General features: G+C 33.2%; 9 protein-coding genes across 9 annotated transcripts, besides 14 other annotated features; 5 read left to right on the top strand and 4 right to left on the bottom strand.

The window, feature by feature from the left end:
• Positions 1-368: 368 nt before the first annotated feature.
• Positions 369-2,666, bottom strand: TA10550 (uncharacterized protein; the record flags this gene model as incomplete). Its single annotated transcript, XM_948225.1, has 10 exons — positions 369-475; positions 506-673; positions 718-853; positions 1,050-1,119; positions 1,162-1,354; positions 1,385-1,488; positions 1,519-1,576; positions 1,608-1,752; positions 1,783-1,978; positions 2,011-2,666. The coding sequence occupies 10 exons, from the start codon at positions 2,664-2,666 to the stop codon at positions 369-371; spliced, it is 1,833 nt and encodes a 610-aa protein (XP_953318.1).
• An 86-nt stretch (positions 2,667-2,752) lies between these two features.
• On the bottom strand, positions 2,753-4,344 carry TA10555 (uncharacterized protein; the record flags this gene model as incomplete). The annotated part of the gene is given in 9 exon segments (XM_948224.1): positions 2,753-2,868; positions 2,961-3,184; positions 3,224-3,326; positions 3,341-3,441; positions 3,472-3,615; positions 3,647-3,739; positions 3,796-3,926; positions 3,956-4,022; positions 4,073-4,344. The coding sequence occupies 9 exon segments, from the start codon at positions 4,342-4,344 to the stop codon at positions 2,753-2,755; spliced, it is 1,251 nt and encodes a 416-aa protein (XP_953317.1).
• Positions 2,774-2,842: a sequence feature (5 probable transmembrane helices predicted for TA10555 by TMHMM2.0 at aa 170-192, 205-239, 317-339, 346-368 and 388-410).
• Positions 2,992-3,060: a sequence feature (5 probable transmembrane helices predicted for TA10555 by TMHMM2.0 at aa 170-192, 205-239, 317-339, 346-368 and 388-410).
• Positions 3,079-3,147: a sequence feature (5 probable transmembrane helices predicted for TA10555 by TMHMM2.0 at aa 170-192, 205-239, 317-339, 346-368 and 388-410).
• Positions 3,432-3,441: a sequence feature (5 probable transmembrane helices predicted for TA10555 by TMHMM2.0 at aa 170-192, 205-239, 317-339, 346-368 and 388-410).
• Positions 3,472-3,566: a sequence feature (5 probable transmembrane helices predicted for TA10555 by TMHMM2.0 at aa 170-192, 205-239, 317-339, 346-368 and 388-410).
• Positions 3,603-3,615: a sequence feature (5 probable transmembrane helices predicted for TA10555 by TMHMM2.0 at aa 170-192, 205-239, 317-339, 346-368 and 388-410).
• Positions 3,647-3,702: a sequence feature (5 probable transmembrane helices predicted for TA10555 by TMHMM2.0 at aa 170-192, 205-239, 317-339, 346-368 and 388-410).
• Positions 4,345-4,371: 27 nt separating the features above from the next.
• On the bottom strand, positions 4,372-5,624 carry TA10560 (uncharacterized protein; the record flags this gene model as incomplete). Its single annotated transcript, XM_948223.1, has 2 exons — positions 4,372-5,214; positions 5,244-5,624. The coding sequence occupies 2 exons, from the start codon at positions 5,622-5,624 to the stop codon at positions 4,372-4,374; spliced, it is 1,224 nt and encodes a 407-aa protein (XP_953316.1).
• A 232-nt stretch (positions 5,625-5,856) lies between these two features.
• On the top strand, positions 5,857-6,198 carry TA10565 (uncharacterized protein; the record flags this gene model as incomplete). Its single annotated transcript, XM_948222.1, has 2 exons — positions 5,857-5,991; positions 6,028-6,198. The coding sequence occupies 2 exons, from the start codon at positions 5,857-5,859 to the stop codon at positions 6,196-6,198; spliced, it is 306 nt and encodes a 101-aa protein (XP_953315.1).
• Positions 6,199-6,377: 179 nt separating this feature from the next.
• Positions 6,378-7,717, top strand: TA10570 (uncharacterized protein; the record flags this gene model as incomplete). The annotated part of the gene is made up of 8 exons (XM_948221.1): positions 6,378-6,477; positions 6,516-6,617; positions 6,670-6,853; positions 6,885-7,029; positions 7,060-7,155; positions 7,186-7,254; positions 7,304-7,491; positions 7,537-7,717. The coding sequence occupies 8 exons, from the start codon at positions 6,378-6,380 to the stop codon at positions 7,715-7,717; spliced, it is 1,065 nt and encodes a 354-aa protein (XP_953314.1).
• Positions 6,396-6,464: a sequence feature (2 probable transmembrane helices predicted for TA10570 by TMHMM2.0 at aa 7-29 and 97-119).
• Positions 6,756-6,824: a sequence feature (2 probable transmembrane helices predicted for TA10570 by TMHMM2.0 at aa 7-29 and 97-119).
• Positions 7,718-7,970: 253 nt separating the features above from the next.
• On the top strand, positions 7,971-8,351 carry TA10575 (uncharacterized protein; the record flags this gene model as incomplete). The annotated part of the gene is made up of 3 exons (XM_948220.1): positions 7,971-8,048; positions 8,084-8,182; positions 8,223-8,351. The coding sequence occupies 3 exons, from the start codon at positions 7,971-7,973 to the stop codon at positions 8,349-8,351; spliced, it is 306 nt and encodes a 101-aa protein (XP_953313.1).
• A 235-nt stretch (positions 8,352-8,586) lies between these two features.
• Positions 8,587-8,660, bottom strand: a tRNA.
• Positions 8,661-9,477: 817 nt separating this feature from the next.
• TA10580 (uncharacterized protein) lies at positions 9,478-11,046 on the top strand (the record flags this gene model as incomplete). Its single annotated transcript, XM_948219.1, has 5 exons — positions 9,478-9,570; positions 9,603-9,651; positions 9,682-9,759; positions 9,790-10,131; positions 10,163-11,046. The coding sequence occupies 5 exons, from the start codon at positions 9,478-9,480 to the stop codon at positions 11,044-11,046; spliced, it is 1,446 nt and encodes a 481-aa protein (XP_953312.1).
• Positions 11,047-12,187: 1,141 nt separating this feature from the next.
• TA10590 (uncharacterized protein) lies at positions 12,188-12,715 on the top strand (the record flags this gene model as incomplete). The annotated part of the gene is made up of 1 exon (XM_948218.1): positions 12,188-12,715. The coding sequence occupies one exon, from the start codon at positions 12,188-12,190 to the stop codon at positions 12,713-12,715; it is 528 nt and encodes a 175-aa protein (XP_953311.1).
• Positions 12,224-12,292: a sequence feature (4 probable transmembrane helices predicted for TA10590 by TMHMM2.0 at aa 13-35, 40-62, 75-97 and 112-134).
• Positions 12,305-12,373: a sequence feature (4 probable transmembrane helices predicted for TA10590 by TMHMM2.0 at aa 13-35, 40-62, 75-97 and 112-134).
• Positions 12,410-12,478: a sequence feature (4 probable transmembrane helices predicted for TA10590 by TMHMM2.0 at aa 13-35, 40-62, 75-97 and 112-134).
• Positions 12,521-12,589: a sequence feature (4 probable transmembrane helices predicted for TA10590 by TMHMM2.0 at aa 13-35, 40-62, 75-97 and 112-134).
• Positions 12,716-12,877: 162 nt separating the features above from the next.
• On the bottom strand, positions 12,878-14,443 carry TA10595 (uncharacterized protein; the record flags this gene model as incomplete). Its single annotated transcript, XM_948217.1, has 1 exon — positions 12,878-14,443. One exon carries the CDS (start codon positions 14,441-14,443, stop codon positions 12,878-12,880), a length of 1,566 nt encoding a protein of 521 aa, XP_953310.1.
• Positions 14,444-14,820: the final 377 nt, after the last annotated feature.

The following is a 14,820-nucleotide window of genomic DNA, read 5'->3' as shown; positions in this document are numbered from 1 at the left end:
ACAAAACTCTTAAAAATTGTGACTAAAGCACACAAACATTAATTGACATGGGAAACCCTACTTTTCATAGGGCTCAAATCAACTCAATCTGACACACCAGCACAATCCAAACACAAATACCCTCATATTCAATACTCTAACAATATCTGCACTCACATAAAGCATGATCCTACCCTAAATGCAAACCTTCTCAATAAAAAACTACACATACATATGCACTCATTACATAATCTAATATATCAACAAAATCATATTATCTATAACATTGACGTTAATTTTATTGCTTTATTTACTATATATAGTTTATTCGATTTTTTATCCCCTAGGATTCCATTAGTGCCCTATTGATTAATTAACCATATTTTAACTTACTCATCAACGAATCTTTCAACTGTAAAATTTTTTGATACTTCATCATTTATGTAAAATTTAAAAAACGATTCAATTTCCTGCTCACTGGCCCTCAATTGATTCCCTAAATATTGATTTATTTGTCACTTGTTACCTAGTTTAATTAGGACCTTTTTAAGCTCAAATTTGTCCAAATAGGTGGAATTGTTGAAGTGTTCTTTCAGGGATTCCATAACCTTTCCCTTTATAACAGAATTTGTGTAAAAGGATTCCCCGAGAGCGTATAAGTTTTCGAGCGTAAACCCTCCCCGGACACTTTCCTCTATTTCACAAAAGTTTATTTACACATTTTAATATAAATCTTACCATATTCTAGAAACTCCAATTCGCCCTTAGTAAGGTGGATTCCTATAGATTTGATAAGAGTTTTAAAGGTATTGAACGAGAGTTTCCCATCGTAATCCTTATCATACAATCTGAAGGCGTACTTCAGCTCATTCTTCTAACATATAACATATATTAAGTTATTATATTATACGTACTCTATCTCTGGTCAAACATTCAGAAACCATGGTTAATATTAAAATTTTAAGCTATAATGAACATATCAGATTACTGCGAAAAGCCTTGTAGCAATTTTGATATATAATTGGCCTGAGCAGTCTAAAAATAATTTATAAAAACAAAAGAAAATCTACTTCTGTTTTTAGTCTTCTCCATTCCCAATATCTAACTACAGATGCCTTATATCCAAGTGCATTGAGGTTCCTAAATTATAAATCAATATTATGCATAAAAATTAATTCTAACCTTAATTTTAACGATAAATTGCTGATCAGAGTGCCGTATTCCACATCGATACATAATTTTCGCTCATCGTCCACAAATGAAACTAGATAAGGTCCAACTTTCTGCAAGTATTTGAATTTTCCAGTCGATTCTAGAATTTTTTTGGATTCTTGGTAAATTGGCTGACTTTCCATCCTCTCGATTTCAGTTTTTTCTACACATTTTTACATTTGAGAGAAATTACCAAAGTTGTCCAGCGCCTCCTTCCAGGCATCTGGTATGTTTATCTTCAACTTGGACTCTAGGGAAATAGAGTCAAGAGCCTCTTTTGCAAGTAAAGCGTATTTCCTAGTTTATGGTTATTGTTTCTGAATTTACCTGGCAATAAACGGAGTTTTACTAAACATGCTTGAAACTGCCTTTTGGAGTCGATCCCCTAAAGATGAATATCATAGAACAATTTTTACCATATCTTTTGTAATAAGCAGATGCATACACGTAGTCGGCCAAGTTCAAAAGATCGTAGTCCTGGTCCAATTTTATAGAATCCAGAAAGTTAAGCATATCTTCATTGTCTGTCTCGACGTTACTCAAATAACTTGCAGCAAGTAACTAAATACTCATAAAATTGTTTTAGATTACCTCAACTTTTAGGTGAAATGGTAAGTCTTCAAGTTTCGGCTTGAGAATGTTGAAAACGGTCTTAAAATTGTTACTAGTGAAGAACTTGAGTGTCGCAAGTCTGTATGAGCACTGAATGAGTTGAGACTCTGAAAATTGGTCAAGATTGTCCATCATTAGAGTAAAAAGTCTACGCAATAGAAACCCTTTCAACAGCCTGAATATTAACTGTTTAATTATTTCAATTACCCTGTTTTTGATAGTGATCTTAGTGTCATAACTACATCGTTTGCAGTGAATCTGTCAGTAAGTTCTGACAGTTTTTCACACAAAAGTGCCAAATAAACTCTATCTCTTGTTCCTCTCTTATATGCCGTCTGTAGTGATAAGTTTAGTGAGTCCGGAGTTGCCAGATCGATATTTAGTGTAAGTTGTTGTTTTTCATAATCGAAAATCGGATGGTTTACCACCCCCAAACTCGATGCTGCGTATGCTACTTGACTGATTTCCTTAACATGTCCTCCTTTATCAATCATCGTTGTTGCTATTTTCTCAATTACTTTTTTTGTTTGTTCGACGTTCACATCATTGCGGTTGCTTCCCAAGTAGTTGTTCGACTGTGATAATAAAACCAGTCTGAGTGCAAAATTCCCCAAGTATGAGGAATTTAATGTGCTCAGACGTGTATCTAGCTGGTTAAGGATTGAAGGGTATCGTTCATCTTTTATTGCATCTTTTCTGACTGTGTTATCAGAGGCGAGGTACTTAAAAGCGTCATATAATTCTTGAGTTGGGACTGAATTATTAGTTTCAAAAAGTTTGAAGCAGTCGTTTAGGCTTCCAAATGGTTTTGAGGCTGAAACTTCCGACCTTCTCACCAAACTTCTAAAGGCGATTCCTAACATAGTGAAATTTAACTAAAATTAAAAAGAAGGTTGGTAATAAACAGCATAAACATGAATTAAACGACTAATAAAATTTTTTCAAAAAATTATTTTAAATGTTTATTGCTATTAAGGAAGGTTGTGATACTTGACAGGAGAAGTGTCCCAAGAACCATTAGAAGGTGAGAAGTAGAAACTGTTACGTTACTATCGAAAAATTGAGCTAAAGATTCCAGTTAATTATTTAATTTAAATATGATGTGACAAACTCAAATCGAATTGTAACGGCCTCAGATTTGACGTGAAATTATACACCAGGAAATCGTTCAAGTACGAAACACCTAAGGTTGAAAGTATAAAATATTTTTTTACCAGACATAAGTATATATGAGCAAGATAATGAGATCACTGAGTTTTGTGCGTATTTAGTTGGTACCACGACTATTAATAAGCCCAGAACAACCTGAAAATTGAAGATACACATAAGAATATCTATAATCATACCCCTGAAATTATAGCTAGAAAAAGAATATAGAACACTGGGAATATAGCTCTGAGGAATCTAGGAGCAGTAAAACTCCCTGTGATTAACTGAAGAATGACAAATAAAATCTTGTAAAGTAGGTTTGAGAATACTACACATGAGAACAGAATCACAAAAATCTATCCATATTTTATGTTCTATTTTAAAATACCCATCCAATTGGTTCCTTTCTTACGCCTAAATAATTTTTCTAGAATTTGAAACATACTTCTTGGTCCAAAATTGAAATACTTGAGTTGTTTTAATGCGATACTAATTTATGAAGTTATTGAATCCACAAACCTGAAGGATAAGAAGGAAGCTATAATAGCTACTATTATTGCTATTATGTACACACTTTTTAGTGTGTTGTATATTAAAAAGAATAACACGAATGAGGTTATTGCTCTGATAGAATACCTTGAAACCTCTTTCCCGTATACCAGACTGACAGGAGATATCCAAAAAACAAACTTACAAGTATGAAAATGAGGGTAAAGACACCGAAAAGACTAGAATTGTTGGTATATACACCAGAGGATTCTTGTAAATTATCAAATAGTCATCAATTCTATAGGAAACATGTTATAATATTTGATTTTATAAATATATTTTACATATGCTTACCTTTTCAAGTCCAAATCTGGTTCAGATAATGGTTTCTTGATAGGTATTCCTACACATTCCATTAATATTCTATAGTTACCATCTTTATAGTTCAATTCCGGTTCCACGTTAGGTTTTGCCAATGCATCAAACTAAATTTCGTTAAACTAAATAAACAAACGTCAATATTTCTCAGGCGTTCGATCTCAGAAGCCACATCATGAGTTAGCTTTACAGTCTCCGGTTTCCTAATTAATAATTAAAAATATAGCGAAAATATTATTATATAAAATCATACGGTAGATTTTTGAATGTTTTCCTGGAAAATGCCGAAATTTCAGCGTTTACGTCTATCGGTTTTGATTTCGTTATTATCTTCACATCGTTTCTGATTTTTAATAATATAGATATAAACAAATACAGTGGTAAGGATTCCAGGGTTGTTTCCTTTGGGCGAAATGAAACTGGGTTCGAATTAAGTCCTAAAGTACTTACACATTCGGTTACAACATACTTGAGAAAAGATTCGATGTGTGAGAATCTGAATGTATAAAATAAATAAAATAACATGAAAAAATTAAAGAAAACATTTTAAAATTAAAAGTGTAAAAAGCCAACGAGGTTCCCATGGGAGGTCTTACCCACCCTTGTGAATGAGTCGTAATCACAGGCATAGGCCAAAAGTGATTTATTTGGGGAAAATGCAACGTGAACAACTGGCGAAGGTGTGCTATGTTGATAATATATTTCTGAGGGGTCTACACCTGCGATTGTGAGATAATATTGAGGAGGTTTGTCTTCTGTTTCTTTAGAGGAAGAGGTACTGGATTCCAAGGTTGAATCAATTACGGTAGCATCATCTATAGGGCAAGGAGCTGAGTCTTTTGTTCCCCAAGCCAACAGGGTTCCGTTAGAGGAGAAGGATAAACTCGATACTTGGCCTTCAAGTCTCGGAAATGTTGCTACACATACCATTTGTGAGTCTACATCGAAGAGGTTTACAACGTGATCGCTTCCCCCGGTGGCAAGAATGTTTTGATTCGGGTCAAATGCAGAGGCTGTAACAATGTGTGAGTGAGCTCTTTCGACAAAACAATCCTTCAAATCAAGAGAAAAAACCTGTAAATGGCCATCTACTCTGTGTATAACCAAGTGATCCTTGGTATAAATTATGCCATAAGCTTCAGAATCAAGTTTTATTGAAGAGTTTTCCTTCAACTGGATATCCTTAAATGTGTTGCCAAACTCTACAACCTGTAGAGTATCCTCCCGATCTACCAGAGCCATATACTTCCCATCCAAGGACCAGCATCCAGTGTACCAGTTCTCGTTAAATGCACTTGTGATTACACAAACTAACGTTAAATCAACCTTATAACTTTTGGATTCTGTGTATTTCGCATCAAAAACTTTAACGGAAGGCTTAGATTGAGAGGAACCCTAAAAAGATAGTACAGTTTTAAAAATACCTGAACTAGAAGAGCGAAAATATTTGGGTGTTTTGGGTGTGCAATTAGTGTCGTTGTTTTTAAATGTAGAGTGTGTTCTACCGCCATAGATTGGACATTGAACAGATAAACGGAATCTCTAGTTGCTATGTACAATCTTGTTCCATTTGAATTAAATACCATCGTCCTTACTTTACTTCTTATCTTCAAACTTGCATGAGATGGAGATTCATGTCTTACACTAGTAGTTTTATCATGATTGACTTTACCTTTTGTTGAGTTATCAGAGGATTGGAAATTATCTTGGAAGTTATTGGCCATTAAAATTCTTATTAGTGCCTTTTCCGGCATCAGAGGTTTAGAGGTGTCATAATTACAGACCTTTAACACCTTATTATACATTTTTTAATACACCTACAATTTATATTCGATCATTTTTACAATTTTTATTTTAAAATGTTTTTTGTTTAAAACATTTTATTCACTAACTATACATCACGTAAGTCTGGGGTATTAAATTAGTATATATAGATTATATATTTTAATAATGGCCTGAAATTATCATAAATTTATTGGTAATCAACATTTTGAACATAATTTATAATTTAATGTAAAATAAATAGAAGATCAGTAGATGGCAGATGTAGAACAAAGACCAAAGTTTGTTGTAAAAAAATGGTCGGCGGTGGCTGTATGGTCATGGAAAATGTCCGTAGATAATTGTGCTATCTGTAGGAATCATATCATGGATCAGTGTATAGAATGCCAGGTTTGAATAGAATATGTATTTATTAATGTGATTTAGGCCAAAAATCCAAAAGAATCTCAAGAAATTACAGAGGAAGAAGGATGTACTATTAGTTGGGGAGCATGCGGTCACGCTTTTCACCTCCATTGCATATCTAAATGGCTTAAAACAAGACGTGTTTGTCCACTAGATAACACACAGTGGGATTACAGATCAGATGTGTTATAAATTCATTTAAAATATGATGTTTTTGATAATTTTAATTTAATTTGGTCCATTTATTTTTTATTTTTATTTTATAATTTCATACATATGGTGCTAGAGCTCATTTACTATGGACGTTGTTAAAATTTATAAACTTATTTGTTCTTTGTTGATTGATGTAAATATAATGATGTTTATATAAAATGGAACGTTATTGTAAATTAACGTTCGTTATTACCATCGTTTTGGTTACACTTTCATGTGTTGGCCATGTAAACTCACTATCATTTCCTTCATTTTCAGGTATTTTAAATTAGAAATAAAATAATAACATGATATAGACTTTGCACAGCGGTTCTATAACCAGTCAAATGATGATAACGCAGAACCTGCAACGAGATATCAATATAAACCTCCTAGATCTGATGTAACTAACCCTCTAGGTGAGAAAAAAGATATTATTTCTAACTTTCGATAAATTAAAACGTTGTTTAGAAAGTATACCTGGACTCAAAGTTCCAAAATTCCTGAAAATATTATCAAAGCTGTCAGAGCCCCTATCAAAGGAGTTTCCAAGAAATTTCAGAAGAAATTACGCCTGTTTCTTAGTTCTGGTCGCTTTTCTCGTTGCTTACGGATTTTATGGCTACGATCGTAACAAAAAATGGGCAACCAAATTGTATGTGATGATAATTTAAAGGGTATTTTAGGTGTGAAGAAGCAATGCCAGTGTTAGAAGAAAACTTTGCATATATAGAACAAGACCCGAAACCGCCAGAAGAGAAGGGTTGGAATGATTTTGAGATGTATGCGTCAGGAAGAACGAGTTGTAAAGGGTTACTAATTACATTTCAAGTAAGTAAATTTTAGTAAATAAGGGTTTAGTTTGTAAAGAGACAGTGCTTCTGGCACGAGCATTTCATAAGACTACTATATTCATCAAAGGACATGGTCGCATTTGATGTACAATTTGAATATCTGGTAACTATAATAATCTTCAAATGTTCTTAGGATCAATTGTTATTCGCAGTTTGTAGAAAAGTTAATAATAAATCGTTTGTTACACAATATCCTCATTTGGTATGTAATTATACAAAGTTATTTAAAATGAGTTTAAATGAATTTTTAGTTGTTGTTCTCGTACTTATACGAAGGTAAAGACCTCCCTGACTGTTTCAGAGCATACGTTAATTCCACTGATAAGTCTGTGGTTCAGTTTGCTAGCCACGTTTTACACCTCGTCCAGCCATTTATAAACAATTTGGAGTATTTTTATTTGTCTGACGTGGTATCATCGGAATCTGAATTAGTAAAAAGGTACTTTAATCATTAAAATAATAATGATCATTAACGATGATGTAGGCCCGTTCTCTCTTGTTGCTTTAGGCTGCGTAAAAAATCAGAGGATTTTCAAAACCTGGTTAAAACTATGATAAATCTGGTAGACTACTGTAAAAACTTCTCAATGCCACAGAAACTAAGAGAAGCTGTGACAAAAGAGAGGTCGGAATTTGAATTTGCATATAATAAGATGAATAGATAGAGATTGAATCGGTATGAAATTATCTAAAACATAAATAATTAGTAATTTATATTATAAGAGAGGTGAATAGCCTGAAGTGATTAATGAGAAGGCCAAAAAATTATGGAAAAATGAAAAGATAAACCTTCCACCAACAAAAGAATAAAAGTAGGCTGAACACAATAACAATTTTTCAGAGAATTAAATAAGTTTTAAATACAATAATTTGTTTTTTCACTATATATTATAATGTATATCTATAATAATCTGTGGTATGAGAATGAGTGAGGAGCCGGAAGATGAGTTCAAAGTGCCGGAAGTAACAGATGTGGAAATGCCTCCTAAACTATTGGTAAATTTTAATAATTTTCATAATTTAATAATCAGGAAGAAATAGAACGATTGAAGGCAATAACAGAACAGGGAGTTACTACTAATCAGAACTTGGAAGAGTCTCTTGAATTCAAGAATCCATACCTTTTAGAAGTAAAAAATTATACACATAAAATTAATATTATAAATACAGAAAATTATGGCAGTATTTGATATCAAGGGATACTGCTCAAACTACAACAAGGATGTGTATGATCCCGAAGTATACGAGGCCCTTGCAAACGAACCACTGGATACAAAGGGTGAGTATCTAAAACTATAATATTATACAAGTAGTAAAGCCAAAGGAGAGAAGAAGGCAACGCACCGGCTGGACTGATGTGGATAAATAACACAACAGCCTAACATTTAATATTAATAGAATAAACGATATATACATTTCAACCTCATTTTTATTTATTTCATCCCCAAATCATATTCAACATCTAGAATCTTATATTTTTGTCAAAATTTCTATATATAATTTAAATCAAATATTAAAATGGGCATGGAATGTAGGTTCCGTAGCTCAGCAGGTTAGAGCGTGTGGCTGTTAACCACAAGGTCGTAGGTTCGATCCCTACCGGTACCGTTTTTTTACTTGAATATTTTATATGTTATTTCTATTGTTCTATCTACAATTTGACATGAAATATATTTTTTTAATTTATATGTTCTCTTGATTAGCTTTATTTGAACAAACCAATTTCTCAAACTTGAGATTCTACACATAAACACCAACTTTTCACAAAAACATTTATTGACTATATTTTCACAGAAAATCCACACAATCTCCTCTTATTTCGTATTAAAACGTTATTCGGTACATCCAACGTCTGAGACGCCCATGTTGTATTTTGATCTTTTAATTTCCAGCATTATGACAAAAACGTCGACACATTTATCATTACATTACACTTCCAATTTCTCTTAACTATTCACAATTAATTTACACATTGCTGATTTTGGTTTAAAAATTGCGTCTTTATTTTAATGTTTCCCTATCTCTTTGTAATATAAAATCTCAACCTAATAAATAAATTGTATCAATCCTCTCATATGTATACAATTTATTTTTCATCACCATTTAACTTCTTCTATGATTTTTTCTAAATTTAAGATTAGTGTGTAACTTAATGTAGTATTTCCTAAACTTTTGTATTGAAGGAAAAAAATCAAAGACAATTAATGCAGTATTGAAAATCTCTTTAAAATGTGTAAAGTAGATTTTGAATAATTTCAAAAACGGTACAATAGAATTTTCAGAAATTGGACTATCAATTTAATAAAATTGTGTAACATAACTTGAAAAATATTTCTTAAAACGGAAATTTCAAAGACAAAATACAAGTGTACAGAGTTTAAATTTGTATAATTAAAGAACCAGCCATATAATAGTTTAATATTTGATGTTTAAACGGTCAGTTTCGGAAGATAAAAGAATTTTTGCGAAAATGAACAACACACAGAAGCCCTCGAATAACTCCAATATGACGGAACAGGTAAATTTTTAAAATTCAAAATTCATTTTTAGGACCCAAACAGGGAAATTCAAGACTTTATAAGTGAAGGAATTTCAAATAGTAGGTCATAATAACTTTAAAATTCTTTAGTCATTCTTTCAAAAGCGGAATACCATGGAGAAAATTTGACGCCTTTGAGTAAGGAAACGTACAACTTGAACTCGAAAAGTAAGCAGAATTTCAATATAAAATTTTTAGATATCTACTATATGAATTTCTCACCTAAGAATGATGATACAAGCACGTCTGCTCTGACTCACAACGATGACTACATGGAATTAATGGTAAACGCAGATATGTCATACATGACAACCCTCACAAAAAATGAAGTTAATGGAAACGATACGAACCACGTAAGGACCATGGATAACCAACTGTTACTCTTTGGAGACAAACTGGACAACTTTGAGTCTAGTCTGTCTTATCAGTTTGGGATCATTGACACCATAAAAAATGCTCTTGGATCGAACCCAAATGAAAACTACTCTGATCTCACAATCAGTAGTCCGGATAGTGGCCAAATGATGATAAGTAGGCCAGGTTAGTTTTACAAACTTAATACCAATATTAGATTTTCAAGACGACAAGTCCGAAGGAATTTCGAAAAACTTTTGTAATGAACTTACCTATGGTGAACATATCATCTACAATAAGATTGACACGCTCCAGAAAATGATTAAAAACATGGTAATGACCATGCACGAAAAGTATAATGTTGACTCCAACCTGAAGTACGATGCTTTCCCTAGGGATAGTACAAATGAGTCAAATTATGATTTTACATTGGCACAATTGTTCTCTCAAAAGAGTCCCAGGAGATCATTTTTGAAGATTCTGGCATCTCATGGAGTTATAGGATCTTTTTTCGGGTCTAACGGACACCGAGTTCAGGCTCTACAACAGGAATTTAGTGTAAACGTTTCCGTTACCACTAAAAGAATACACTTCCCAGGATCCAATAACAAGGGCGTTCTTCTCATCAACGGCAAACTCTATAATATTCTTAAGGTTCTCAGGCCTCTCTACAGGGCTATTCAGGAGGAAGTTATAAGGCTTTTAATAGATGAATCTGTTAGAATCGAGCCATCTAAAATAAGGCTTGAAATTGAAGTTCTTATTCCGGAATCTCTCAGATTCACAATGGATCGGAACAAACACTTTAAACAGATAATGGACATGACTGGGGCGAATATTCGCGTTATTAAACAAACTTATGAGGATGGTCCTGTTCAGGAAAGGGTTCTTGTTCTCTTTGGATCTCAAAATGAAGTCGAGTTGGCACTCGAAAAGATTGCTCTTATGATTCAGGACGACACTGGGTTCAAACACTACACTTATATGAATTACCCTGAGCTGACGATTGCGTTAAACGGAAACGACCGGGCAATCAGGTACTACCAGAAGAAATTCGAGGCGGAAAACAAGTGTAAGAAAAATTCTAATGTTAAAATCTAATATTTCTAAATATATTTATTTTGGAAATATATTATGGAATCTTATCCGTGAACCATTGTGTAGGTTATTATCCAAACAACCTAAAAAAGTGATAAAAATTTACCACCTACCAAAAACAACCCAAATGAGGGTAAACATTGAGTAGTAAACATCTCTCCTGAGTCCATCAAGTAGTCAGGAATCTTGAACTGTGTGCAGTAAAGCTGGCCGGCAAGGTACTGTACTGGGAGGAAAACCATAAACCCTATCATCCCAGTAATTTTAAAATATCCAAGAAGAAATCCCAAAACGAGGGCTAAAACCGATTTAATAATGAGGAACATCCGAAGTAGATCCCTCTACAGCTAATGTGAGAATAATATCAAAATACCATTGGTCGTTCCTTCTTTAGAGCATTTTCTGCTTTTGAATGTTGCGATGCGTGTGCCATTTTAACAAATTAGATTATTAAAGAGTCTAATTTGTGAAAATTACACAACTAAAAACTTTGGTGGTTTCATGTGGTAACACCTTACAAAAATTGGTCAAACATACACCCATCATGATATATTTTTCCAAAATATTTGTAATTTTACATATTTTCATGTTTTAACTAAATTAATAGATAAGTTTTAATCATTTATTTTCATGTATTCATGGAACAGTTTCATGCTACTTCTTTCCTATAATAGTCAATTATTTACCATTCTTTTCATTCTCTCACTCTCTTTACATGTTATATATATCTCTCTTAAATGCTAGCATCTATAATCTCTACTTATCCCCTAGTCTCTGTACTAAAATTGCGGGGCTTTTGTATTTTCATTTCGGGCCCATTTTTTTCGTTGCACATCAATTTACTTATTTGAACTAACAAAATTTTGAATTTAGCATATGTTTACCAGATTCTGTTTATATTTGATTGTAACGTCTTCTTATAACGCCTTTTGAAAATATTTGCCTAATGTGCTCCGTTGCTTTTGATTCTAAATCTATAAATTAGTGCCAATATATATCAATTTTAGTTATAAAATTATAAAGGTTTTTCAATCATACTTTTAATTTGATCTGATTTTTAATTTTTAATATTTAGCTTTTGATATCTAGTTGATAGTCAAACGAGTTGTTTATTGTATTGTAGATTTAAAGATATCATACGAAAATGATGTCCGTTAAAAAGATCAAGGTTGTTAGCACCATAGCTAACTTAATTTCTATTGGACTAGCCTCATGTTTGTTTGTGTTTTGTTACTATCTTGTTGCAAGTGAAAAGACCAAGATAGGCTTAATAGTAGTTGATACATACTTTGGATCACTTGCAATAGCCTTCGCTTTGTTTAGCCTTTACTCAATATTAAAAGAAGAATTGTCGTTCCTGGTTGCATTGAGAACATATTATGGAATTTCTGCATGTTTTATGGTAACCATTTCGGTGGTGCACACCTTGATCCCAATCTATTCTGAATTTGATGACGAACTATATACCACTGAAAACATGTATTACTTAGCAGCGACAGCTTACATTCTTGGTTTTATCCAGAACATATACTCTTTATACCTTTGCCACTCCTTAATACAACACAAACGCATCGAACTCGAAAATGAAGACTTTGATACATTGGGCGAAGGCAAGTCATGTTCATCACTTAACATCACCACTGATTCCAAAAGACTAGGTGTAGCTGTATAATTTAATTTCTTTATCAAAACTATATATTATATATTATGGTTCATAAGTGAGAATGTACTACTTAGTTTACTCAAGGTATATATTAAATAGTACGATGTATGTATACATTAGTAAAATCATATAGAAGTTGTAAAATATAAAAAGATTAAATTAAAATTAGTTTTAATAGTATCTAGTAATCTTTGACGGCTGGTAGTCAATTGGGTGAGTTTCCTCTGTTGCAGTTTCATCCTGCTTATATATCTTTATCGTCTTGTCACATTCAGCTGTTATGAGTCTAGACTCACTCTTGTCGAAGACCAGTGAAAAGATACCATTTTCACTTTCCAGTGAACCCTTTTGAACTTTTGATTGAAGAGTCTGGAACTTGTAACCGGAATTCCAATCCCAGAAATGTAATTGTCCATCGTTGCTTCCTGCAACCAAGATACTTGAGTCTCCGTCATCCTTTATAGCACTACAATTCAAAATACTATTATGTCCAGTGATATTTCTGATAAATTGGCCCTCAGGACACTTCCAAACCTTAACATTATCTGAGGCGCATGAACAAAAAGAGTATTCAGTTGGATGCACTGACATGGCTCTTATGCTCTTTTTATGGTTTGTAAGTGTCACTATACTCTTGCCCATGGATAGGTCCCAGAGTCGAACTGTTTTATCCTGTGAGCCTGAAATAACTTGGGGCTCTGATGACTGACTAACAAGGCTCATTACTGTTCCAGAATGGCCTGTTAATACATGAACGGCTTGCTTTGTTCTTATGTCCCAAACCCGAACCACTGCGTCTCTTCCACCACTGAATAGTATATCCAACTCTGGGTGTAAACTTAGTTTGTAAACTCCTGATAAATGGCCGTGATAACTTCTAATCACTTTGTTCTGCTCAATATCCCAACACTTAACTGTATTGTCCTCACTGCATGAGAATATATATGGGCTCCTACTGGATATCTTGATATCCCGAACTGTGTTTATGTGGCCAGTCAAGGAAAGTTTCAACTCGCATGAGGCAAGATCCCAAATCTTAATCAAGCGGTCAGCGCTTCCTGTAACAAACCACTCATTTGAAATATCCACATCAACACAGTGTACCCAACCGTGATGACCTATTATAACTCTGTATAACTTCCATGGTGCATGCCAAGTGGGTCTTCCTCTTCTTATTCGTTCTAGTTTAGGGTTTATATCCAGGCTAGCTATCTCATGGCCCTTTGAAACGGTCTCTTTTAGGTATTTTTTAAGTGTTTCAGCCTTGACTTCCTCGGGAGTAACCGATAGTTCCTTACCTTCCGCTGATTTCTCCGTTGTTGAGTTCGTATCTGAAATCGCCAGATAATTAGTATCTGTCAGTCTATATTTAGTCTGACCTAAGTCAGAATCTAAGTGTTCCAACTTCTTTGGTTGATGCAAAGCATATAATTCTGAAACTACCGAATCAATCACTTCCGCCAAGGCAGACTTTCCCTTCCTAATCTTAGGCTTTAAAGCTTCCTTATCCTTACTTCGGTCAATTAGTTGAGAGCTTGAGTTTGTTATGGGAGTATATTGCGATACTGAGATATATTCATCCAAAATTTTGCTACGGATGTGTTTTCTCGTGAAAGAATCTGTTGAGTTATAAGGCTTAGAACCATATTCGCCAGCAAACAAATTAAGAGACTTATAAATATTATTTTTTAAAAACTTAGAGTACGGATGGCGTATAATAGGTGAGGATTCTGACATCTCAACTGAAATAACTCCAATAAAGAATATATAAAAATCTATATAAATTTAAATGATCGAATTAGCAGATCATAAAATTAAAAAATATATATTACAAAAATAAAATAAAAAATATGAAGGAAAACTACAAATAGTGATCATATTTTGGATTCCATCAGGCTAAGCGACAATAAACAAAAACGCACTAAAAAATCAAATACCGAAGATCATATGATCTTTAATTATGATCAGATTGATTTAATTTATTTTTCTTAAAATATAAACATATTTACACACAATGTATATTAGATAACTCAAAGAATTAAAAACATGATTTAATTGATCTGACAAAATCAGTATTAATTGTAATGTCTGGCATAGTAGAGATCTGCCAAGTG

This window comes from Theileria annulata, chromosome 4 (genome assembly GCF_000003225.4).
Source record: "Theileria annulata chromosome 4, complete sequence, *** SEQUENCING IN PROGRESS ***".
In the NCBI taxonomy this organism is placed as follows: Eukaryota; Apicomplexa; class Aconoidasida; order Piroplasmida; family Theileriidae; genus Theileria; species Theileria annulata.
The sequence above is the reverse complement of the archived record's forward strand: the minus strand, read 5'-3'. Positions and strand labels throughout refer to the sequence as shown.